General features: G+C 37.1%; 1 protein-coding gene across 3 annotated transcripts in view; it reads right to left on the bottom strand.

The window, feature by feature from the left end:
- Positions 1-27,695, bottom strand: part of grm5b (glutamate receptor, metabotropic 5b) — a 555,554-nt gene that overhangs the window by 141,282 nt on the left and 386,577 nt on the right. For all 3 annotated transcript variants that reach the window (XM_039744166.1, XM_039744165.1, XM_039744167.1), the window contains exon 4: positions 2,824-3,059. In XM_039744166.1, the coding sequence (XP_039600100.1) occupies positions 2,824-3,059 (236 nt within the window). The remainder of the gene's footprint in view (positions 1-2,823; positions 3,060-27,695) is intronic.

Below are 27,695 nucleotides of genomic sequence, written 5' to 3'. Positions count from 1 at the left end.
TCTTCACGAAATTTGGTAGGCGGCTTCCCTGCGCTAACCAAAACCGATGTACGTACTTATTTGTATGGTATGACGCCACTGTCGGCCGCCATATTGAACTTTCCAACGTCACTAATTTTCCAACTTCCCGTGTAGGTAGAAGGCTGACCCCATCTTCACAAAATTTGGTAGGCGGCTTCCCTGTGCTAACCGAAACCGATGTACGTACTTATTTTAGTGGTATGACGCCACTGTCGGCCGCCATATTGAACTTTCCAACGTGACTAATTCTCCAACTTCCCGTGTAGGTAGAATGCTGAAATTTGGCAGGCTCATTCCTTACAGCTTATTTAGAAAAGTTAAGCAGGTTTCATTTCAAAATTCTACGCGTAACGGTCATAACGGTCAACAACGTCCGCCATGTTGAACTTTCTTATTTATGGCCCCATCTTCACGAAATTTGGTAGGTGGCTTCCCTGCGCTAACCAAAACCGATGTAGGTACTTATTTCAGTGGTATGATGCCACTGTCGGCCGCCATATTGAAGTTTCCAATGTCACTAATTCTTCAACTTCCCGTGTAGGTAGAATGCCTCATTCCTTACTGCTTACTCACAAAAGTTAAGCAGGTTTCATTTCGAAATTCTATGCGTAACGATCATAACAGTCAACAACGTCCACCATTTTGAACTTTCTTATTCATGGCCCCATCTTCACGAAATTTGGTAGGCGGCTTCCCTGCAATAACCAAAACCGATGTACATACTTATTTCAGTGGTATGATGCCACTGTCGGCCGCCATATTGAAGTTTCCAATGTCACTAATTCTCCAACTTCCCGTGTAGGTAGAAGGCTGAAATTTGGTACTTATTTCGGTGGTATGATGCCACTGTCGGCCGCCATATTGAACTTTTCAACGGTCTTTGTTACTTTTGGGCCCATCTTCAAGAAATTTGGTACGCGGGTTCCCAACGCTAACTGAATCCTACTTACGTACATATATATACGTCCATAGCCTGCAGCTCGGTCACCGTGTGAGGCGGTGTTGGGTCCCCCATCCCAACGCCTCCCACATTGTTGGCTGCCTGCCTATATAAGGCCGTCCGTCACTCCAGTCTCTACATTCCCTTCCTTGCTTTGCCACGGGATTCACGTCTCCCTGCTGATAACTACAGCCTTTTTATTTAATCCACGGCTTCTCCGCTGTTTTATTGTTCATTTATTATGATTATAGTTATTGTGTAGGTATTTTAGACTTACTTTACATTGTTCAGGTACCCATTTCCTTTATCATTCCAACCGTACCATGTCTATCGAGGTGTTTACCATCAATCAAAAAACTGTCACTTACCGAGTGGTTTCCATGCCCGGAGATGGCACCTACCTTTTCCATTCTCTTTGTTACATATTGCACGGCCATATCAGGCTCACTCTTGATATCCGGAGGAACATTGTGTCTTATGGACTGAATGACTGGAACAGGTTCAAGGTGTGGACTGATGACGGTACAGGAGATAATTATTCTACACAGGAGCACTAGAAGAGTGAAATGCTTAAGCCCTTCACCTATGTTTCTGCATGTAAGTTGATGGCTGCCGCTGAATTGTTCGGTTGTCGCTTTCAAGTGTACCGAAATGGCCAAATATTTTACACCTTTCGACAACCGCCAATGCCTCTTAAACATCTTAGATTGACAGGTGACGATTTCAGTAGTGGACACTTTGATGTTTATGAATGTTTAAACTCTCTAAAGCTGGATGTGAAGTTATCGATGAAACCGGTTGTATACTTACAATGCTTGACAGATACCGAATGTTACTTTAACACAAGTCCTACAAATACTGTCGTAATTGAAACAAACCATGAAACTCAAATCGAATATGACAGCAGAAATACAAGCTGTGAGATTTGAAACAAGATTAATGTTCACATGGCCAACTGTACGTTGCATGCTCAAGAGTAAGCTCAGCGCACAGCTTGGTCATGTTACAACCGGAGGGCCGAACTCACAATGTGGTATACAAAGAGATCCTTAACAAATAATTATTGGTATATTTTCCCTCAGTTTAAAAAGGTTTAATTTTCTTCTTAATAAAAATTTTAAGGCAGTACTTCGCCGCTGCGAGTATTTTGCGAGTTATTTATAAATAAGCACATGTGGGTAACATGGCAGCAGCTGCTCCATTCACAGTCATTTATGCCAGTGTCTGCAAAAAAACAACGTAAGCATTTAAAGTAACAGAAAAAATTAATACATGTGTAAATGTAAATTTCCCATAAGTGTAAATCTGACACTGCAGCACTTTTCTAGATGAAGAATAAAAGGAAAAAAAACAAGATCAATTCAAGGTAACAATGAGTGACTGATTGAGTGAGTAGTTAAAACAAAAATATGTGGCCACCGGAGGCCTGAGGACTGAACATTAGACCCACTGGTGTAGAGCAGCAGAACAAGTCACAAATGATTGTCACAACTCTTACCAGGGTACCAATCCATCACAGGACACAGTTACAGTACTCATTCAAACTGTGTCCTGTTCAGGGTGAACTTAATCTGCATGTCTTTGGAGATATGGATGGAAAATAATGTGCAAACTATAAACAGATTATGACCAAGTGTAGTGCATTAGAACCATGAAACAGCACAGATAACCACTATGCCGCCCATAAACGATTATTTGTTATTATTAATTAAAAAAATATGTATTTTTTTATGAAACATATTGCCAGTCATTTGTAAATGCACATTATTAAAAGTGGTTTTGCAGGAAATGACATGTAATATTCTGTTATTACATTTTTTTTAAAAAATCATAGTGGTAAAAAGATTTAATCATTGGCTTACTGATACAAGTGCGGTTGAATCTAAAGTTTTCCTGAAGATGCCCTTTGAGCCGACATTGAAAACGATGCTGCCAGAATTCTGGAAACCAGGGATTCCTCAAATTTGTCTCAGGTCTTAGTCTTAAGTAGTAGTCATCAAACCATTTTACATCTGCAGACTGCAGTTTGATAGTTATTCCTCCTGTGGCTTCTCTTTGAAACCCATCAGTGACATCATACCGGTCTGCCCAACCATCACTGAAAGAAAAAGACAGAAATGAAAAGGATTTTTTTTATGAAGGTAATGACTTAAGAGTGACTTGCTTCAACACTGTAGTTCCAAAAGATGAATAACTAGGTATTTTAGAAAGAGAAATGTTAGAAATTCTTAGATAAGAACCACCAATAGTTCATTGTCAATGTCACCTTTTCAATATTCCCTGTCAAGTCTATTACTATGAATTCCAACTTTTCAATTTACATCTAGTACATGGTATCAAGCACTGTATTGGAGATTAGCACATCACCAAGTTTAATGCAAGGCATTAATGATAAATAGCAAATTTAAGGATGTATACCTTTCAGAACAAGCAAAGTTAAATCAACAATGTTTAAATTTGATGAACTGTATTAATATTAGCATGATGGAGATTGAAAGAAGATGGCTTCAATGGAAGTGCATCCTAGGGATGATTAATACATGCAACATATTACTAACTTCCACCATTGCTTTAATTCAACAGATACAAGTTCAAAAGAATTAATTAATGTAATATGTCTCAGTATTTAATTAATTAATGTAATATGTCTTAGTATTTAACCAATAAAAAAGAATACTATGCTCTACTTAATCCATATTGTGTTTGAATAAGACTTCTGAATTAAAAGAATGTTAAACGATGTAAAAAATATATTTAAAGTTAAAATTAACCGAATAATTACTGCATCTGAGTTGAGTTTGCCAAATATGTTGTACTTTGTTAACTTCTTCTTAAAATTGCTTGTTAATTAATATCTGTTTCCCAAAATTACTTTTATCTAATGCAGTATACAGGCTTACATTGGAATTTGGTTCGGTGGCAACTGGGCAACAGTCAACTCAGTGAAAAGACAACTCAGAGGAAGACAACACGGCGAAAAGACAATTCGGCAAAGAAACAACTTGGTGAAATACAACTCGGCGACATCCTTTATCAGTTAGGTAATAGTTAGGTTCAAAGAGATTTTTTAATGATATTTAAATGACAATCTAGGGTTCTGGAAAATCCACAGAATCACCTGCTTTATGATTCCCAATAAGTTGAGAGTAAAGATATTCCTTAAGCCGTACTCGCAGATCACCTTTTGTATTCTAAATAACATTATCATACGATTACAGTAATAGTTAGGTTCAAACAGATTTTTTGATTATATTTAAATGAAAATGTGATTTAAAATGTTGAACATAAATTTATATAATTGACGACCGAACTTTATTCTTTAGATGGAATAAACTTTATCTTACATTATCTTCTGCAACCAAAATTGCTAATCCTTTATATAAATTGTATTGATTTTAACCATATGATAATGTTATTTAGAATACAAAAGGTGACCTGCGAGTACGGCTTAAGGAATATCTTTACTCTCAACATATTGGGACTCATAAAGCAGGTGGTTCTGTGGATTTTCTGGCACCCTACATTGTCATTTAAATATCATTAAAAAATCTCTTTGAACTTAACTATTACGTAACTGGTAAAGGATGTCGCCAAGTTGTCTTTTGCCGAGTTGTCTTTTCGCCCAGTTGTCTATTGCCGAGTTGCCCCTGAATGTTGGAATTTAGCGACTCTCCTGACATAGTCTCTATTCACAAAGGGCTTATTTATTTTGACCTTGTCTGCTCACTTTCAAACGTTTGAAGGATGAACTAACAGAACATTTTGTGACCTGTGCTGTTTATCGATATTAGTTACAGCACTTGCCTTCCAACACCATGACTGAGATTTAAGTCCACCTAGGTCAGGTGAGAAGCTTTACATAATTAATTAAGTCGAGAATATATTTGCTATTACTTTGTTGACATATTTGCTTTCAATTTTGTTGAACAATCATTTAATTCAGTCTTGTTTTAGGTGGCAATGAGTATTCTCGTTTTGCACAGTTCCTTAAAGCTGAATACCTAAACCAGGGGTGCCCAATGCGTCGATCACAATTGACTGGTAGATCACAAAGGTAGTGCAGGTAGATCGTGTTGCATTAAAAAAAAATTTTTTTTAAACGTTAGTCTATCATATATCCTCCCTATGGCATTTGCCACTTGATTGACATACAGGGCGGCCAGTCTGAGATCTCTTTGCTTCTAACACACTGGTCATCCCGCTTGCACGATTAAACATGTGAGCTACTGTAAAACTCCAGCTGTGATCTAGTTAGCCTTCCAATTTATATCGACTAAAGAAGGGATTTTAAAAAAAATTGTTTGGGGAGGGTATGGGCTTTATGTGGAATTTTTTTTCTCACAATGTCACAATCGAAGTGCGTTTGTCTGATCTGTCAATCTATCATCGTTATTCCAAAGAAGGAAAATGTGGAAAGGCACTTTTGAACTGTTCATAAAAACTACGAAACTGACTGCCTTCCAAAAAGCGATCTGAGAAAGAGAAAGGAGAGGGAACTAAAATTGCAGTTAATCGGACAGCCGTCATTTTTCACATGGCTGAATTCAAAAGCTCCTTGACTGCATTATTCGGCTCTACTTATTTATGCGAGTCAGCCTTTTCCCACATGAAGATTATTAAATCCAAATACTGTAGTGACCATAAATGTATTGAATTGTTATTGTGCCATAAAGGTTATTCAGTTATGAACGGTACGACAGCATATATTTTATGCATAAAATATACTCAGTACATATATATATATATACTGCTCAAAAGAATTAAAGGAACACTTTTTAATCAGAGTATAGCATAAAGTCAATGAAACTTATGGGATATTAATCTGGTCAGTTAAGTAGCAGAGGGGGTTGTTAATCAGTTTCAGCTGCTGTGGTGTTAATGAAATTAACAACAGATGCACTAGAGGGGCAACAATGAGATGATCCCCAAAACAGGAATGGTTTAACAGGTGGAGGCCACTGACATTTTTCCAACAAGGTAGTCCAACTTCTCCAGGATGGCACATTAATACGTGTCATTGCCAGAAGGTTTGCTGTGTCTCCCTTCACAGTCTCAAGGGCATGGAGGAGATTCTAGGAGACAAGCAGTTACTCTAGGAGAGCTGGAGAGGGCCATAGAAGGTCCATAACCCATCAGCAGGACCAGTATCTGCTCCTTTGGGCAAGGAGGAACAGGATGAGCACTGCCAGAGCCCTACAAAATGACCTCCAGCAGCCCACTGGTGTGAATGTCTCTGACCAAACAACCAGAAAGACTTCATGAGGGTGACCTAAGGGCCCCATGTCCTCTAATGGGCCCTGAGCTCACTGCCCAGCAGCATGCAGCTTGATTGGCATTCACCATAGAATACCAGAATTGGCAGATGCACCACTGGTGCCCTGTGCTTTTTACAGATGAGAGCAGGTTCACCCTGAGCACGTGACAGAAGTGAAAGGGTCTGGAGAAGCCATGGAGAACATTATGCTGCCTGTAACATCATTCAGCATGAGCAGTTTGGTGGTGGGTTAATGATTGTCTGGGGAGGCATATCCATGGAGGTTCACACAGACCGCTACAGGCTTGACAAAGGCACCTTGGCTGCCATTAGGTATCAGGATGAAATCATTGGACCCATTGTCAGACCCTATGCTGGTACAGTGGCTCCTGGTGCACGACAATTCCTGGCCTCATGTGGTGAGAGTATGCAGGCAGTTCCTGGAGGATGAAGGAATTGATACCATTGACTGGCCACCACACTTTCCTGACCTAATTCCAATAGAACACCTCTGGGACATTATGTTTTGGTCCATCCTATGCCACCAGGTTGCACCTCAGACTGTCCAGGAGCTCAGTGATGCCCTGGTCCAGATCTGGGAGGAGATCCCCCACAACACCATCTGTCATCTCATTAGAAGCATGCACCGATGTTGTCAGGCATGTATACAAGAACACAGGGGCCATACAAAGTGCTGCGTACAATTTTGAGTTGCTGCAATTAAATTTTGGCAAAATGGACTAGCCTGCCACATAATTTTTTCACTCTGATTTTTGGGGCGTCTTTGAATTCAGGGCTCTGTAGGTTGATTATTTTCATTTCCATCAAACGATGTGGCATCCTTTCGTTCCTAACACATTACCCAGTCTATATCAGTATAGATATCCAGGAGGATTTCTTTTTCCCATTGAGATCTGATGTGTTTTCAAAGTGTTCCTTTAATTTTTTTGAGCAGTTTTATATATATATATATATATATATATATATATATATATATATATATATAATTTTTAATGTAGGTAGATCATTTTGACCTGGTCATTTTAAAATTAGCTCACAAGCCTAAAAAGTATGGGCACCCCTGCCGACACTGAAAGGCGGTATAACAAAGCAAGCTACGGCAAGTAAAGAATTTGGAATATGCACTTTTGATGCCAATACTCATCATTGGGGGAGATTTAAAACAACACTGTGTTTCTATTGTTGTCTGTTCTATGCTACACAACACTGCAGTCCAAGCTGGCACCATGTATGTCTTCCCCATGATGAAGTGGAAGATGATAATGAACAGACATGAAGAAAACCTTGCAAATGAGCTACAAGGCAGAGGAAACAATGACTTCAGTATGTGGATGTGGATACATAAATGAACATTATCTCAAATGTTTTCACTTAATCTGTGTATGAATTATGTTCATCCGATTTGCATTGTGTTTGTTTCCTGAGATGTTAATTCTGTTTTAATTGTTATGATGATAAAGTAGGGTTGTTGAGTTCCCATTCAATGAAAACTTTTTGGCCCAGCAATACATGTGTTTTTGATGATTTCCCAATTCAATATTATATACCTTTTGGGTGTAATAATGAAAAAATATGTTTCATGTGTTGTGGAGTAATCATTATATTAATACTTTTCCCCATGCTGATGCAAGGGAGACTCATCAAAGAAGCATTTTAAACTTTGTCGTTAAATATCAGATAACAAAGCCCTTCAGGAAATGGTTTCAAAAGTGGCCTTTTTGATTTAAGATGCATTCGTGACTAGTTTTCCTTTTGGTATTTTTTACCAGGTTTACTGAGCATCTATTTTTTAGATCCACAAAAATGGTTTGTATTCTTCAGTTAGTTTTGTTCTGAGTGTCCCAATAAATGCATATGGAACACAGTAGGCAAAAAATGGATAAATGTATACCAGCTATATTGATTTGTATTTAAAAATTTAAAATATCCACTCCAATTAAAATCCTTTGCCCAACAGCAGTGTCATCTCCAAAAATATGAGGTGGCTAAAATTGACATTTGGATGAGAAGTTAACTACCAAGAAGCTGACAACAATGCTACAAGTGATGTTCTACAGTTGGAATAAATGTAGTGTCCCCTATCCCAAGGCTGAACAATATTTGACCAAACCTTAATGCCACAACTGTTTACTGCAATAACTTATAACATATATTTTTGATCCATGCAAAATGTGAGAGAAGCTAAGATGTTGGGAAAAACAGGAGTTGGTATGGGAGTGAGCATAACATAAACACTCACTGAAAATCAGTTTTAGTTTACGTGACTGAAAATGATGAAAAATTTTCTCGATTGGTTTCTGTTCAGGTTAAATATATCATTGAAAGATTTGCTTCACACCAAATTAGGCAGCTTTTTAGCTCTCTGATTGACCGCATTATATTAGACATTATATTAGAATTGTATTGAAATATTTATCTGAATGTTATGACTAAGCAAATTTAATGGCTTATCTTTATTATGCCTCATCTTTAACTGTGCTGCAACCGATTTGGCAGATTAATTAGCTATTGGTCTACTAATAGTTTTCTCATTTTATTTTCAAACATAATTAATCCATGTTGATGAGTGTAGATGCAAAGCAATTTTACTAAAAAAACAATTTCTATATGAGTTCAAAATATTAGTATGGAATAAGCATTTGGAATGCAACATTTGATATCTAGATTGGCATAACTTATTTCCTTTCCTTTAGCTTCCTAAAAGAACAATTTTACTGAGATCCAGAAAATTAGACTTGCATCAGACAAAGTGCCTAAGGAACCAAATATTTAAAGAATGTCCGACCATGGATTGTATTAAGTGGCTTTAGGAATGCTTTGTACCTGGTAGTAATCTGGCTATAACAAAATGTTTGATTAATTAGTGTCAACAAGCAGTCTGCAGAGAAATTAATGTGGTGAATTAAAACAAAGCAACGTGGTGTATTTCAGTGATATGTGCTTTAGGAGTTATATCATCTTAGCAAGACGAGCCGAGAGACATCAACTTAAAAAAACAAAGTGTGGTTTTCTGAAATTTCTTAATGTATCCCTTTCCCCTTTATGCTACATAATAAAAAGGTTGGAAAAACTAAACAGCATAGATGTTTAACAAAACAGAAATAAATAAGTAAGCTGTAGAAGTCTGAAGTGTAGCATACACTCCATAATTAGAGAAGGAATAATATTAGAATAAATTTAAAGTACCACTGTATTCATAATGTGGAACATACTTAAAAAACAGTTTAAGGTGAGCAGCCAATTAACATGTGTAGCAAGTCTATATGGGTCACAGTTGCTAAGCAACAGAAGATGCTGCTTTCTGAAATGGGCACCACAGCAAGTGTGATCCTAAGCTATGATTCCAAAGAGAACCATGCATATCCTTCTCATAATCAAAATCACAATCAGTTGTCCTCCAGCAAGCCATGTATGATGGCCCTTTTGGACTTTTTGTCTGGAAGAAATGTGATGATGTGCATGAGGGGGAACACAGGGGGAGAAACGGTCAAGAGCAGATACAAAAAGATAAAAAAGGTAATAAACAGAGTCAATAGTAACAACATTAATTTCAAAAATGAGTACTTGTGACTGTTTGTGCTCAGCTGGATGACATATTTAGAAAAAGAGAGCTAAAGGAGTGAACAGATCGCAGCAGGCGTAAGCAACAGAAAGGACAGAAATAGAGATAACAGCAGAGTCAAGGCATAGCCACTCAGCTTAGACTCATCAAGGAATCTGCTCCTGTCAGTCAAGATGAGATAAAAAGGACCTTCCCACAATGGCAGATTTTAACATGGCACAGCAAATGAAGGGGGATGTCAATAATAATGCTATTTACAGAAGGAAAAATTGTTAGCTACTGGAGTAAAAACCTACACATTATCCTCAGTATATAAATATATCTAACAGAAAAAAGTATTCATTTTCCCTTTAAATCAGGAGGTGACTTAATATTAAAGAAACATCAGCGCTCTAAATCATCTAACATGCATTTACAATGCAAAATTGGTGATTTTATAATATGAATTATGACCCATTTTATGAAACTGTTTTAATCCACCACACTAAATGTTAAAATATTAATAGATGTAAAATGTGTTTAAATTACAAACATGAAAGAGCTGGTCTTATTTAAATGGAGGTCTTGCATCCTCAAACAAGTCAAAAAATAATATTTAAGAAACAAAAACAGAGAGGCGTAGTCTGCACAGCAAACACTGATCTTTAGCACACAAAGCTGGCCACATAAAAATAAGCCATGGAAGTTCAAAATCACTGCCACTTAACAGATCTTACATTTTAAAGTGTTTCCCAGGAGGTCTCTTGCAGTACCACAGAAAAACACCATATGGAAAATCACTTCCTACAAAAACTGATTTTCACTGTGTTAGGCAACTGTAGAAAGGTGTCAAAGTGGGCCTTTATTCATTACATTTATTTAATTCACAATTTCCATAGTCTTGTGAAGAATTACTGGGTTCACACCTTTTAAGAGATTATTGTTATTTTACAGATATTTCTTTTTAATGTGTAAAAAGTCCCCATATTTGTTTTATGTAAACAATACATGAAGAAGTTTCTGATTTTCTGGAATGTTATGTCACGTTAATATTGACCTACTAAATACATTTATTTTCTATTTTAAAAAATAAGGGGACTTTCCATAATGCCTTAGCCAGTCTTTTTAAAAGAATGCAGCCAGTTCTGTTGTGGTTTCATGTTTATAATCTGCAAGGTCTGATTGCTTGAATTTAATCCATGTTATAATGCTGTGCTCTCATCAGGCTTAAAGGGACTCCGCAGTATTTTTAGTAATAAAAATTAATCGTTGTACATTCTTGCTAATATTTGCCATTTTCTGAAAGATGCAATATTCAAAACCCAAACAGATTACATTTTACATATTTAAAATATATTGTAAATGAAAGCTTTACAATCAGAAATTTTAGAGTAAACGAGCACATTTGGGCACATATTTGGAACACTATGAATAAAATAGTTTATTTATGGAGCCACATGGTTCTTCACAGTGATGACTGGCTAGAGTTGGAGCTCTGTCTCTCCCATCCTGCTAGAAATGTTTCACTGCTAGAAATATTTCACCTATAGATTGCAAAGTGCTGCTTACTGTCATTGAGAATGATCTTCAGGATGGTGATGGTGATGGTTCAACTTTAACCTGCTAAAGAAGCTGCAGCATCTGCCAACAGAATCCAGGGACAGTATGGGCACCTACTGGGACTCAATGACAAATTTCCTTGTCTAGCACACTACCATGCTGAATACTACAATACTGATCAACATTACTGATTTACATATTGATCTGAAAGCTATTAGAGCAGGCAAAACTGAATTTTGATGACCAAGCTGTAGAGCCCTCTCTGTCCCTTCATAGCCCGGAAATAAGTGTGCTCTCTAAAGAAGCTGTAGATTTGAAAACTTAAACTCAATAATCAAGAGGACAATGCTCAAAGAGACAACTTCAGAGACTTAAAGAGGGTGTCGAGAAGACAATCTGATATCTATTCTTGCCCAAATGTGGCCCAAGTGGTTTGTAAATCTATTTTTACTTTGTCGCTAAGATCCGGCAGAATCTGCTGGTCCTCTGCATTTTAATACATTTTTAAGATTTTGGGACCACCAACTAATTCTGACAGAGGCATATATGTTCAAAATGTTACTTTCAAAAAATCTCTACTGCATTTTTTCTCAGACTTTCCTTTACAGTGCACTGTAAGAATGGCATGGAGCTAATTTTTCAAAATGTGTGTTCTGCTAGACCTTATCTATATTCATCTAAGTTTTGGATCAGCCCACTCCTTATTCGATTCTCCTTTCAAGACACTTGCTGCGACAGACACATTTTTTTTACATCTGGCACCTTCTCACTCTGAAGATCTCTTCAATCATTCTGAGTTGCTGGAGGTATTGAGTTTATTCATTGAATTGTTATTCAAGTTTTACATGTACAGTATCTGATTCAAATGGTAATATTTTCAATCATTTGTGTGATGGGTTCTGGAGGGCGATGGGGGAAGTCTTATAGTGTTTACAGTATCTTTCTGGTTTGAGGTTGCATTTACTCCTCTTCCTCTATTTTTTCCTATTTTCTGGCATATTGTCAGTAACTTGTATAGTATTTTAAGACTTCAGATATTTCTTGTAATTGATTACAGAGGTGGGCAATGGGAAATCAGGGTAGATTTGAATGAGGATCCTATGGGCTTGATCATCCTCAGGGAAACACGCCACATGGCCATAGTGCCGTAACTGATGCTCCCTCACAATGCAGGTAATGTGCTCATTCAGGACTCCATGAGCAACCACTCATTCGACACAATCAAACCAATGGTACCCAAGGATTTTTCAGAGAGACACAGTACCAAAGGAGTCTAGTCTTCATCTCAGTTCACTGGATAAGGGTCCATGTCTTGCAACCATATAGCAAGGCAGGAAGCACCAGGACTCTATAGACTTGGACCTTCATCCCTTTGCATAGATATCGGGAGCACCACACACTGCTTTCCAGCGACCTCATGACCCCCCATGCTCTCCCAATCCATCTACTGACTTCATTGGAAGAGTCACCAGAGACATCAATGTCACTGCCAAGGTTAGTAAACCTCTCGACAAGGTTGACACTTTCTCCGCAAACAGACACACTGCTGATGGCTGTGCCCAAGAGGTCATTAAAGGCCTGGATCTTGGTTTTTATCCAGGACACTCGCAAGCCCAGACACTCAGACTCCTTGCTCAGTCTCTCAAGCACCCCGATCAGAGCATCCATTGACTCCGCTAAGATCACAGTATCATCAGTAAAGTCAAGATCCGTAAATATTTCTTCACCAACAGATGCCCCGCAGCCACTGGAGCCCATGACCTTGCCCAACACCCAGTTCATACCAGCACTGAACAGAGTAGGAGCAAGAACACACCCCTGACGAACCCCAGAATCAACTGGGAAAAAAACAGAGGTTCTGCATCCACTCTGCACAGCACTCACAGTACCAGTGTACAGGTCACTCATGATATCCAGCAACCTTGAGAGGATCCCGCAAACCCTCAGGATGTCCCACATGGCAACTCAATCAACGTTTTACGAAAATCGACAAAGGCTGCAAAGAAACTTTTGGAATAAAGCAATTGAAATAATTGGCAGTCTCCCTTACATAACTGAAGCCATCTTGAAATCTGTGCCTCATGGATTAACGGTGCCTTCAACAATTCAATTGAAACACTGAATACTGTTGCTCAGTTGTTTACATCCTGGTTTGCTGCAGTCCTCAACTGTTTTCTGTAAATCAATGCTCATTTTCACTTTACTATTTTAGTTTGATTGTGACCCTTTACCCTCTCCATGGGCTGGTATAGGGTGAGTTGAGTTCTTTTTCCACTTATGATTTTTATTGTTATATCATGTTATTTTGTTTTTGATTTAATAAATTATTGATCACAATAAATAAAGAACAGTTCATTTATGTGCAGTGGCTTTGTATTTCATAATAACATGGGAATTTCAGTGGATGGCAGGTAATAAGGCATCTGAATGCTTCCAATATTAAGCAACTATTGGACTCTTCAGCCATTGAACAGAAGGAAAAAGTGAGTATGAGAAATTAAGTGAGACTACAAATAACAGATAAGGAATTAGATTAGGAATCAAATGTTGTTTCTCGTTTCTGTATTCTTATGTGACTGATAAAGGAGCACTTTAATCACCAGTTAGAAGGGTCCTTTCATCAGATTGGCTGACACAGCTGTAGAATGGCCAGTAGAGGGGAGGCGGCTAGTTGGCCGAGGTCTTCAAGACTCTGAGTCTGGCTTATCTCTGACTCCTTTTCTACAGTCTGGTACTGTTTCTACAATTAGCAGATAGACCGATTTTGTTGTTTCTCATTTATGTTAATGAGTTTCTGCTTTTTGTGATGTATTTGAACTAAATCCTTATATATAATAGTTCTGTATTTAGTGACTGGTATAATCTATTTTTGCCTTGTAGTTTGTACTATTGTATTGTATTTATAATGTGGCAATAATAAATTGGCCATCTAGCTCTGTGGAGAGGTTTATTTGTGTTCTGCTTTGCATATTGTATTTACCCCGTTTTTTGATATCCATTGCACACCTAACCTATCTGGAAGGGGTTTCTCTCTGAATTGCCTTTTTCAAGATTTCTTCCATTTTTAACTGTTTGTATCTTTAACTTCTTACAACATTCATTTTAATTAACCAATTCAATAAATGAATAAGTATGAATAATGGAAGGTATTTTGGTGGAAGAATGGATGTACAGACAATGGTCAATGTCCCTTGGAAGGACTGTTCATAAGGTCTTTCTGATGGTGAACTGGATAAGCTCTCTCTGTTAGCCTTGGGAGATATCCAGCGAGGTACTTAATCTCCTTGTAGGCTATCCACACTCTGTTGACAGCTTACTCTCTCTTTTTCAGTCCATTCTGGCATAAAAGGAATTGTGGTCGATCTCCAAGGAGATTCTTACCTACGTATTTCTTCACAGGTCAGAATCACAACAGTATATATAAATGTTAATGCAAAATAAGTGTGGAATATCTACAACTATTGTAAATGAAGCTACTTACTAAACAAAAAACACGTACTCAAAACAATGATAAAATCAGCAGTAAGTACTCAATAGACAAACACTGGGAAATCACCTTAAAAAGATAATTCCAAAACAATACAACCTGATATTTTATTCATCTCTGCAGTAATGAAATATGGGACAGAGTCAATTTCAATTTGGTGAATGAGAGATTATACTGTGCTGAATGTATGCTTCACCAGAAAATTAAGTGAAAGTTTCAAAAATCAGTGTCCCCTTTTGAAATACACACACATATGTGCGCACACACGGTCCCAGGCCTCCACACCCACACACCCAGTCCCAAGCCTAGCTTAGGGTGCATAGAAAGATTGAAAGTGAGGCAAATCTGCCAAATGATGATCCCAGCGCTATATCAAAGCTTTCATCCATGTGGTGACAAAACTGCAGTCAGCTTGTATTTAGCACTTCTAACACAAATTTTGCATTCAGAAAAATCCCATCAGTAGAATAAAAGATAACTGCTTTATTTTTTTTTTCCAATGGGTCATGCTGTTATAGCATATCCAAATACAAAATGATGAGAAAGATGTAAACACAGGAAAATTAGGGTGGTTCGATATAAATAAACACAAGCAAGGATTTCTTTTAAAAAAGGGAACAGGTGAAAGAAGCAAATAAAACAGACAAAATAAAGCTTCCTCAGGCTTACATAACTGGATTGTCAGGCTTGGTAAAGGGGCTCATCCACTTGCCTACCAAATATACCAGGAAAAAGATTCCTATTCTCATTTGATATCTTTATTTTTCTCCACCATACCCCATCATACCTTCCACCAGAGGAACACTTGCCTTCACTCAACTTGTAACTCCAGACAGAACTGTTACAATCATTCTTTGAAAAAAACGAAAAGGCAAAAAATAAAAAGAAAGTTCATGTGACCCTTTATATTTAATTGATTTATTGAACAGAAAATATTTAACGAGGCACCAGAAAAAAACTATTACTAATTAACAACAACACAAAAAAGGAAAACACTGTATAAACAAAAACAAAAATGCAGTTGGAGAAACAGAAAAGAAATATATGTAAATTTAGAAACACTAAACCTTTTTAAATACTTTTCCAGCACTGAGAAATAAAGACAGGAAAAAAATACATTTATACTCTAAAGTCAAAACTCTTAAGGAAACCCTGAAGGGGTTAAACGCTACAGTAAACACAAAAGATGAATATGAAACTAAAGCCTTAAGTCCCATACACAGATCTCACAGGAACAATTACACTTCACAAAGCTATGACTTATCACCAAATAGTGAAGAACCATAGAAAAGCGGAGCTTGGGCCGGGGCCAAAATCAAACAAATAAGGCACAGCACGAGTAAAGAATGCCACCACAAGGTCCTGAGATGCTCGGTTGCTTTGAAAAGGGTAAGCCACAATGGCTTCCTTATGACGAGATGCACCTGGATATAATTAGGCTTAATTGGTGTCCCTTTCCCATAACAAAAGGAGACAGGTAATTAACAAAGTAAACTAAAGATTGAACATTATTAAAACAAATCCAACACCACCTTAGCCAAGCGTACAGGGTAAACTTTAAGCCCCTAGCCCTAGGTTACTTTTCTCTCTCCTGAAGTCATAATCTCTTATTCACTATTAATCAAACAGTATGTTCTCCACAATAAGCAACCAACCAACATGTGTTCTAAAGCAGCAGCTGGCTACCGCCCTCTGGTTAAAAGAACTTCTAAATACTTCTGAGACTTCTTTGCCAATTCTTCTGATCTAAGAAAGTAATAATTTATAGGGCATGACACCTGTTATTTCATGACACGATTTACAAGTACACTGTAGACGGAATATCGTCAGAATGATTCTCTGATTAAAGAATATGTTTAAACTGGGCACTTTTTTCAAAATGCAAATGTATATGCTGTGATATATGGCTGGCCAGTCATCCCGGCCAATACCCCCAGGCCGCCAGATGGAGCGCTCCCTGCAGCATGGAGATGCCCCGAATGCCAGCAGGGAATTATGGACAATGGAGTTGTTATCCAAAGCCCTGCTGGATACCACGGGGGCTGCTAGAAGGCGCTGCAGGGAGGAACAACGATTGTTTTCCCTACAACCCGGAAGTGCGTCCTAGTCACATGGACAGAAGAAATGACGTCCTTCTGAGTTGAAGAAAAGGAGTTTTTTTTTATCTGACCTGGAAGTGTTATTAGTCACATGGACAAAGACAGAAACACTTCCAGGTAAAGGACTATAAAAAGGACTGTGGGAGATCCCAGGATTGAACTGAGGCGGGTGGCAGGGTGACAACGTGTCTGGGAGTGGAGGATTGATTATTGTTATTTGAGTATTGATTTGTTTATTGGTTTATGAGTATTGTGGAGTGGAGGGTGCTTTATGCACATTATTATTGTCTGAATAAAAATTATTGGACTTTTATCTGGTGTCTGGCATCTGATTTGATGGTTTAAGGGGATGACAGCACCCCCTATCTGTCACACTGCCTAACCTGCAATGAAAAAAGTGCTAACTGGAAATAATTGTATTATTATTATTGATCACCGATGATATGTGAATGGTTGCTTATCGTATTACAGAAATGTAGGAAAGAAGCATCATGTTAACACTGCTTCCTCACAACTGTAGCTTCCTGTTTTTTTTTCGTCAGTAATTTAGTTCATTGCCAAATCCCAAAGATGTTTACATAAAGTTGACAAATCTCTCTAAACTGGCTTGGTATGACAGAGTGTGTGTGTGCGTGTGTGTTCATATACTTCAGATTAGCATCGGGACTAAAGTGGAATTCTATCTGGCAGCCAATATCTTAACAATCTCAATCTTCTTCTTCTTTCAGCTCAATAATAGATAAAATATACAAAGTAAATGGATAGATATTATAGAAAAAGCAACAATTGTCATTAGGTTACTTGTGTCATGTTACAAGATGACACCTGTGCCCATTTTTCTGGTTCTCAACAAAGTAAAATTTATGGGAACATACTTTAAACTGTCACACTTCATCTTCTAATGAGCCATTCAGTGCTTTTTCATCATTTTCACTAGTAGCCTTTTAAGGATGTGGACATTTATTTTGTAAAATGGCAGTGTTTATACAGTATGTATTTGTTCATACATTTGATGGAATGACATCAAGTCCAGACTGAAACTCTACTTGGCGCCCAATACCTTAACAATCCTGGTGACAGATAAAGTGTATTAGGTACTGTAAATGGATGGATGTATGGTATATTAGAGAAAAAGCAAAATGTGTCATTAAGATATTTGTGTCATGTCACATGATGACACCTGTACTCTTTTTTATTGTCTTCAGCAAAGTGATATTTATGAAAACATACTTAAGCTGCTATGTTTCATCATCTAATGAGCCATTTGGTGTTTTATCATCATTTTCAGTAGTACCCTTTTAAAGAACCAGAAATGTATTTTGTAAAGTGATGATTGAAGGCTTGCTACAGTATTTGTTGAAGTATGCTACTAGCTGTATTGGATTTTCGTGGTATAAATCTTGTTATGTCTCCTTCAGTTCTGCTCTCACACTTCTTTTGCTCTCACTAACTTTTGTTATGGAAACATGCAGTGGAATCAGGGATTAGACTTAATCTTTGTCAAAGGAGCATGTAATCAGCACAGCTGGCAAGTTGTCTTTTTAGTTGTTATTTTCTGTCCCTTATAATTTTTATATAAAACCAGGTGGTTCTTTCACCGGGCCAACAGTCAATGAAGAAGCAGCCAAAATAACCTAACCAAGCAATTTACATTTTATGTGTTTGCTGAAGTATAAGTATACATTTCATAAATATATTTTCTCTGTTTTTAACAATAATTAAAGAAAAATAAAATGGAATGATATCTGAACTGTAATAAATAAAAAAGAAAGGGTCCTATTTTATTATTGAGCTACCTTTGAAAGAACTATACCATATAGCTACAACTCACCTCATATATTTCATAAAGTAAAGCACCATAGGTATAGACAGTAAGCTTCCATTACTGTAGAAAGTGGAACTGAAAAATCACTTGTATTCTGTAATCTAAAATTGCTTATCAAGAATTTCTTATGTAACACCCAGCAGCTGGATTCTCTGTGACCCGACATTTGCGCGATAGACATATGAGCGCCGACAAAATAGCGCCGATTAAAACGCGGCGTCAAAATCGCGCAGACAAAATCACGAATGTTTCATGAAATATGAATTACTAGTTTAAAGCATATATAATAATGTTTATTTTAGAAGTCAATATTATGAGACGCGGCATGCCATCAGCATGGCACGCAGATAGTCCTCAAGATCACGCCCTGCATATGTAGGGAGAATTGCAGCAAGACGTCTTGATAATTGAGCGTATTTAGACTTGCTGGCTGCCTGACTGCTGGTAATTCTGCTTTGTATACGGCGCGTTATGCCAACCCTCGACTGAGTTATTTGTTCGCGGCATGCCATCAGCAGTTATAACAGCTATAACCTAGCACATAATGTGTACATAATGCACATGTACGTGTCCCACTCTCTTGGCCTCTCTCACGATTTTGTTGTGTCATTTTTGTCGCCGCGCATTTGTCGAAAACCATTTAGCGGGTTTGTCCGTCACGGTTTTGCCGGGGCTCATATGTCTATCGCGCTTTTGTCGGTGAACCGGATTCTCAAGAGCACCAGTTGAGAGTGGGGTATTCTGTACTTTTCAAAATATATTAAAGTGACTTTTTTCTGATTTACATTGACAAACCCCACTTTAAAGCTTGTAGTATTGGTCTGCCTCTTAAAAAAATTAAATAGAATACAGTAGGTACTTAAAATGAACAATTCAACACTAGCAACAACATCAATACTTTATTTCTTGCATAGCCCAAAATCACACAAGGAATGCCTCAATGGACTTTTTATTTTTTGTCAGCCCCAGCCTTGACTCCCTAAGGGCATACTGCCCCATGTTCTGGCAGATAGATATTTTTGCAGTTAGCAAAGTAGGGAGGTGTAATTTGATGCTGTATCATGTGGAGTATTATACAAATACTACACAATTCCCTTTGCAAAAATGGCACTTTCTGTTCTTATGTGTGTCATTGTGCTGCAGCTGTGTAGACTCATTGTCACTGAAAATGTAAAAGAGTAATTGCTGGCAGCTTTTACTTTAATTAGGAGTATTATTCAATGACCAAGTAATGATTCAACATACAAATTACAATACAGTCCCTACAGTTATTTTTTCATAGTACTGTAGTATTACTGTACATCTAATCTAAATTATAAGTAAATCATAAGATATACAGTAATGCTTATAAATGAAAAAGTGAAAACAAAATCACAAAACTTTACAAGATTTTCAACTCCCTATTTCTGAGGACAAGTTAACTGGCTCTACCCAGCACCTTACACTAGGTATTCCACTAGATATTAAAGAATGAAAAATAAGACCAGAATGTCTGACAAAAATGGTTGACCAAAATTCAAGATCAAAAGATAAGGCATAGGATGAAAACAAGGAAGTCAGTAAAGGTAGATTCATATTTCAAGTTAAAAGTTCAAAGCAAATAGTCAAAAATACAGATTAGAAAATTAGCAAGTCCTTATTAAAAAAATCATGAAAGAAACATGAGGGAAGATTTCAAATGATCCCATATCTAGGATACTTCTGCATGCTCTGATGATGCCATACGTCACATGACTTCTGTGTCAGATGATTGGCAAAAACCTGAGTAACTGTAAATAAGGCCATGGCCAAGAAAGATGAGCATAAAATGATAGCCTCAAGACAAAAACATAGCCATCAAAATTACAGCATTATCATAACAATATAAATAATTAGATGCAAGGAAAAAATAACAAAAATGATTCCTGAGAAGAAAAAAAAAACATGAATCACTATACCAATATTGACAGGCCAGTCTCGTTGCGAGTCTCAGTAAAGTCATTTAAGTATATTCACTACACCTCAACTAATGTGGTACAAAACCTAATAAAAATGTATGATACTTTTAAATACATAAATACAATATTGTGACAGAAATGAGGTTTACAAATGTTGAGACAAAGTCCAAAAATTATTTATTAACCTTTATGAAACACAGCCTCCAGTTTCTTCTATTAAGTGGATGAGACTGGTGAGAACGGCCTGTTCTTGTTATTTTACAGTGGTAGATGTACATTCCACAGGACAGTTGCTAGATGCCATAAATATACAGCCTCAAAAATCAAAATAGAATTTAATTTAGAACTAAAAACTATATTTGTAAGCTTCACAAAGTTTAAATTTATGTCAGATGTCTATTTAGAAACTGCTTGAATGCAAGGCAAATAAACAAAGACAAATAACCTCGTGTAGGAAACACTAAACCTTGACACCTAAACAATGGGAAAATTGAATGCGTACTGATGAACCATCTTTTATGCTTTTTCCTACATCCAGTCACTTATATATATGGAGAAAACCAAAAGGATATCTTGAACCACCAATGTCTGTTACCAACAAGTCCAGGAGGAGTGAAAACAAAGAGTGGCTTTTATATTAATGTATTGTTATCTTGTCTTTTTGTTCAAAAGAAAGTAACAGTATTTTGTGAGACCAATTTCTCTGATTTCTTCAGAGAATAAAATTTCTTCTCTCATTAAAGACTAGAGATTAGCATTTACAGATTAGTACAAAGGAGTCCAGAGCCAAAGATATTACCTATTATTAAAGAAGCAAAAACTGTTTTTTAGTCTGTCACTATTTTATAAATTATTTCTAATCAGAGTTGATGGATAGAGCTTAAACTTTCCTAAAATAAAGCATTTAATTATTTGACAAGCAATTTTAAAATTACTAGTAAGTTTGTTTAAAAGTGCCTCGCTAAATAGAATGGAAACATTGAGCTTTCATGTGCATGTTAAGAGAGGGATAAGATACTGATGTGAATTTTACTATTTTACTTAGCCCAGATCTGAGAGGGTCACATTTCTCAGATAGCTGAGGACTGTCACACGAGGATGGGCTTTCTGGAGGAGCTGGCCATAAAAAAAAAGTTCCTGAAAGTGTGGAAGGGGTGGTGCAGATTGAGCACTGAAGACAAGCACATAGAGAAGACTATGCTTTGGCTGGTAAGTCCATCTGTCTAGGTAGAAATCTGGCTTTGGATTGGCTCATCCAGTGTGTCAGATTGTGTTGCCACTGACAACAGGTAAGCAGAAGTGTGAGGCAGAGCTTGTGGCGTAAATGTGCAAGGTTGGTGGGAGCGTGTCGATCCAGATAACATTGGAGCCTCCCTGTAGAGCATACTGAAAAAGGAAATAGTGGTTTTGATTAGCTAACTTTGGAGTGTTAAGTCCATTCCTCCATCTCTTACACCACCATGTTGTTACATTATAATTTGAAATAAATTATAGAAAACAAATTACTATGATTCTCACTATGTAAAAAAGTAGTCAATTAACACCTCTTCTAATAACTTTGGTTTGAATCACACCAGATAAATCCAGATATAACAAGTTACCAATAATGTTAGCTGACTGCTGTTGTTTAGGAACCCCCACGTTTGCCTAACCAGTACACAGGATGATTGACTTGCAGAAAACTCTGGGAAATCGGACTTTTATAGGGTTAGGTCTGCCCTGGAAATATTTCATAAGAGATTAGTAGTGAGCCCAAACGTATTCTTCGGACCAGGCCTAAAAGAGATCATTGGCCATAAGCCCAGTGAGCAAAGAGTCAGAAGAGGAATACTGATAAAGGCTCATCCACCAGTGAGGAAGATTGTCCAGAGGGGTTATAGAAAGAAAAGAGGGAGGGACAAGGAGTTTTGTTAACTCATGTGCTAGTGGGAAGGTGCACCAGTCAGCTCCAAGGGATAGAGACTGCAATCCTGGGTACAAGTAGGACCAGACAGGCTCTTGTTTTTATTAGTTTGTGTATTTAGAAATATTACACCTCATTCTGTTGTATATACCCTTGTATGTGCTTAACTTCTTTATTTACATGTGTCTCTTTGATTGTGTATGGGAATATTTGTCAATTCTGCAGCCCCTCCACAAACTACTGCATATAGCACAATATCTGTCTTTTTAGGATTGCTAATTTTTTCCCATGTGAATAAAGATCTTTTTATTAGGAAGAATATCATTTAGTTAAATCCAACAAGGAGAATAATGTATTTCCCGTGTTGCTATGTTTCTCTCTCAATGTTTGTACTTTTCCCTCGTGTAGGGGATTATTAAAATTTACACTTGTACACTTCTGGTTATTATGCATTACAGCCAATGAGACCTAACATTGTATTCAATCAGCTTTAAATAACAGTAACTGCACAAAATCTAATTGACTTTTAAGTGCTGCAAAAATCAATATCATGTTCATTAATTTTAATTAAGCTTAACTTCCCAAGTTTTCTTTTGTAAGTATCAAAGCCCCTCAGCTCTGTCAGAACTATGCAGAAATGCAAAATGGCACCACACAAGCACACACACACACAGACACATTAGCCTTTACTGTTTTTACTTAAAAGCTGTTTGATACACATTCATTTGCTAAGTACCATTTCTGTTTTAGACTATACTAAAAGAAGCTGGAAAAAAACTATAAATGCTTAAGAAACTCTACCAAAAGAAAAAAGAAAATGAAAAAATGTACTGCGCACAATATAAGAGTTTTCCTCTTCACCCAGAAGCTCTAGCAAAAAGCTTCAAAATGAAATCTTTGAAAATGACAATACAGTTTTTCTCACTCTAAAGCTCCACATAAGAGCTCCAATTCAGTGATTTCTACAGTTCAGAGTGATAAATGTCAGCAAAAGAAGCTGTATAGATTATCCTTTTGAGTTTTCCTTTAAGTCTCTAGTGAATTTCACATGCTCCTTTTGAGAGAATCAGTTAGACTATTGAAGCTTAAAAATGGCCTTAGCTCTGTGTTTGGGTACTTTAAAGCGGATAGTGTTTGATAGCCTAATCATATACCACATTCTTTCCATTGTGGATGAAAGGAAGCAGAAGAGGTAAAGATGTTGGTCAAAGGCAGAATGCAGACCTTTTTTATCCATGATAAAACAGGATTGGTTCAACATGGTTGTCTGCCATAAAATAAATTCTGCCTTCTTTATGTATTTTTTGTTTGTGTTTTTAAGCAATGGTATGGCAGACTTTTTTCTGTCAAACACCTCCCACAAACATTTTTTAAACTGGACTGACATTACCAATGCATAATATGAAGTTTGGGTTTCTTTCCACACCTCAAAGAAACAGGAAGTATTCAAATTAAATTGAAGGCATTCCTGTTTGTCATTTTGATGTTGTGAGAGATGGCCGGCAGCTCAACCTGGCCGGGACGCCCCTTTAATGGAAGGATGGGAGAAGGCAGTGACTTTTGGACACTGCCTCCCTCAAAAGGCTAGATGGCAGCTCCCCTGGAGTATAACAGTGCCCTGGATTCCCATAGGGTATGCTGGGGCTTGGAGTTTGGTTTCTCAGCCCTGTTGGGTGCCATGGGTGCCACCAGGGGGTGTTGTGAAAGGACCTGGGGAGTCATGCTTAGCTTATGGCCCGGAAGTACTAGGAAGTCACGAGGATGGAAGCCCCAAAATACCTCCGGGCTCATTAAAGACCTGGAATTCTCCGTTTGACCCAGAACTGCTGGAAAGTCATGTGGGAAGAAGAACAGAAACACTTCCAGGTCAAGGACTATATAAACGACTGCTGAAGACCCAGCAGGTGAGCCAGAGTTAGGTGGAGGTGAACAAAGCTTGCTGGGAGGTATGGAGGAGATATAGAAAGAGAGAATTGTGATTATTATTATTGATTTACTTGTGTTTATTGTGGCTGTGGTGCTTGGAGGCACTGAAAAGGAGGAAAAAGAATTAAAATACTTCTGAGTGCTTTTACTCTGTGTCCTGAGTGTCTGTCTGTTGGGTTTAAAGGGGCGACAGTGCCACAATATTTACATTCAAGATTTTGAGGAAGGCCAATAAGCTACATAATGACAATATAAGACCATCCAAATTATTATGATTTCCAATTTGTGTGCATTTTTTGTGTAAGTTCCTGTACAGTTCCTATTAATATATATAAGGTTTGTATGGTTTTGAGTCTCAAGGAATTCAAATTTTAGGTTTCATTTTTGTCTAGTATCTATTCTGAAAAAAGTTCATTAAGTTTCTTGTTTGGGCACTGCTGTGTTGGGATCCAATTTCTGGTATCTTCATTAAGGTCTTTCTCAGCATTCCCCAGGGTATGGTCATTTGTGATGTTAGTTTTGCAATGATATGCAAACTCTTACTGGTGCTGGGTAAGTAAAAGAAAATGTGTCATAAAAAAACAGACACCACCCACCTATTTTGGTACTAAATGTGACTAATGTGAGAATTTTCTGGGGCAAGGCTCCATTTAAAGTGGACTGAGGGAGTAATTCAGGTAATTTCATTTTGGAAGGAATATGTACTGATATTTGGGTGCGCCTTACATATTATCTGTTGATTTTTACATTTGCCTTTCATGTGGCATCCAGGGCAGTGCACCACAAGAATTGTCATCATTTTTCATTCTTTTACGATTAAATAGCCACCATTCAATGAAAATCTCAATGTAACAGCTTATGTAAAGAACTGTTACAGTGTTTAGCACTTTGTTAAACTCAAAAAGTCTCTTTGAAGCATAAAGCATACTATGACACTACAATGTCGGTTGAGTCAGTCTATACTTGAGAAGGTGTGTTGGCGTTCTACTTGCTAGGCCATCAAAAGCCCTGGCATTTTAGTAAATGTTTAAACTTATGACTAACATAAGTAGGGTAGTGTACTTCCTTCTACATTTCTTTCTGATTGTAAAATATTATTTACATATTTTATATGTCAGTTTCTTTAAAAGAACTTCATGAAAGAAAGGTTCTTTTGAATAAAATAGACAAATAGTCTGCAATCTCTGACATAACTCTGTGTGAACCCATGGGGCCAGATCTAACACAACATTAGAAATATGAGATCAGAGTTCAGAAAAACAAGTTGGTCTTTTCCTCATTACCCATCAAGATCCATTTCACTGAACACAAGATAATAACTGAACTTATTGTAAAAGTCAGTTTCATCCATATAGAATTCCTGAGACACAATGCACAACAATGAAGGAGTAGGCTAAATAAATATTAGATCTTGGATTGACTAGGCAAATGGAAACACTTGGACAAACAAGAGACATTAGCACCCAATATCTGACAAATGGAAATTAGCAGGTGTCACTGATGGATTATTATTTTGCTTCCACAATGGATGAATTTGTTTGAGTTTGTCAGAATTTTGTTTAGGCTTTATAGGGATGCTTTAACATTTCAATACATCATGTACTAAATTTAAAAAACATATTCAGAATTCAGGGTCATACCTTGGCAAGGTTGCCACATTCACCAATAACTGGAAGTCACACCTTTTCATTTTGCAGCTTGTATATGACAGTCTGAAGAAAATGGGTTTAATAGGAAATCACAAAAAAAAAACTAGGAATATCAAAATTTTGGTGACTCCATGAACAAGAGGCCGATAAAACATTATGAATGCAAAGCAGAGAGGACGCTTAAACTGCCTGAAACTGAGACACAACAACAGATTGGTGCTTTCCATAGGTTGTCTGGTTATTATAGTTGATTTACCGATTACCTTGATGCCTGCAAAGTATGCCACTTCCAATTTTATGAGAGAAAATAAAACCAAAAGCAAGACGCCATTAATTTTAAACCAAAAACATCAAGGGCAATAACAAAATGAAAATGAAGCAAGGAAAATAATTAATGAAAATACTCTAAACTAAACACTCAGAAGTAAAATAGCATAAAGGTGGAAAAAATAATAAAAACAATATGTGAGCAATATTTAAAATAGAAGAGTAGTGAAACGGACTAAGCTTCAAGCAAATGACAAAAGCAGAATTAAAATTTCTTTTAAACAGGACAAAAACAAAATGAAAAGGTCAGAAAGGTTAGAAAATACAAAATTCCTAAATCTTAAACTAAAAAACAAACAAAATTTTAAGAAGCCTGAAAAACCAAACACAAAATGGTCCAAGACATCTGCAAACCAAAAGCCAATAGGCCAAAATACCAAAAGAGGGCATAATGAACACAAGCTAACTAAAGCCACTTCAGTTAATGGAGCAAGGCCCCAAGGTAGGTTTAGCCCTTAGGTCAGCAGTTCTCAACCTGTGGGGCGTGAAGTAACAAAAAAGGGAATCAAAAATATGAAAAATACATCTATTGAAACCAAAACAAATTAACTTAAAGTACATTCTGATACTAGAAAAATAAATATAGAGTTAGATAAATGCTGATAAAAGTTAAGTAGTTCTAGTAAAACTTGTAGTGGTGTATCGGCAGCAAAAAATATAGGAATAAATTTTATTAGGATTTTAAAAAACGTTTAGGGGGTGTGATTAAAACTGTTATGAAAACTCGGGTCGCAAATACTTAAAGGTTGAGAAACGCTGCCTTAGGGGCTACAGAATTGCCTGAATGCAGCATCTGAGGCTATTTACCCATTCAGATGTCTTCTAGCAATACTTAAATTAAAATAATTAACAAATGATGAGAAAGACAATAAATAAATACAACACACTAGATCAAAACAACCAAAATTAAACTGAAATAGAAAGCCACATAGCAGGAAGAGGGAATATACAGAAAAACAGATAAAACAAAAGACACAGTTTACAAACAACATAAAACTAGTACTTGACCATGACCTCTTGAAGTAGCTGTATGAAGACAAAAATGCAAATAACAGTCTCACTTCATGGTTTCTCTCATGAACAATATTGTTTCAACCCACACCTGGCTGGGAGACGGTGTCTGACTACAACCTTAGACAACAATGTCAAGGACAGGTACGTGATGCTGGTTAAAGAGGGGGAGTTATGGTGTGTAAGTACAGGAT

This window comes from Polypterus senegalus, chromosome 2 (assembly GCF_016835505.1).
Source record: "Polypterus senegalus isolate Bchr_013 chromosome 2, ASM1683550v1, whole genome shotgun sequence".
Taxonomy (NCBI): Eukaryota; Metazoa; Chordata; class Cladistia; order Polypteriformes; family Polypteridae; genus Polypterus; species Polypterus senegalus.
Note: the sequence above shows the minus strand (reverse complement) of the source record. Positions and strands in the feature narration are given on the sequence as shown.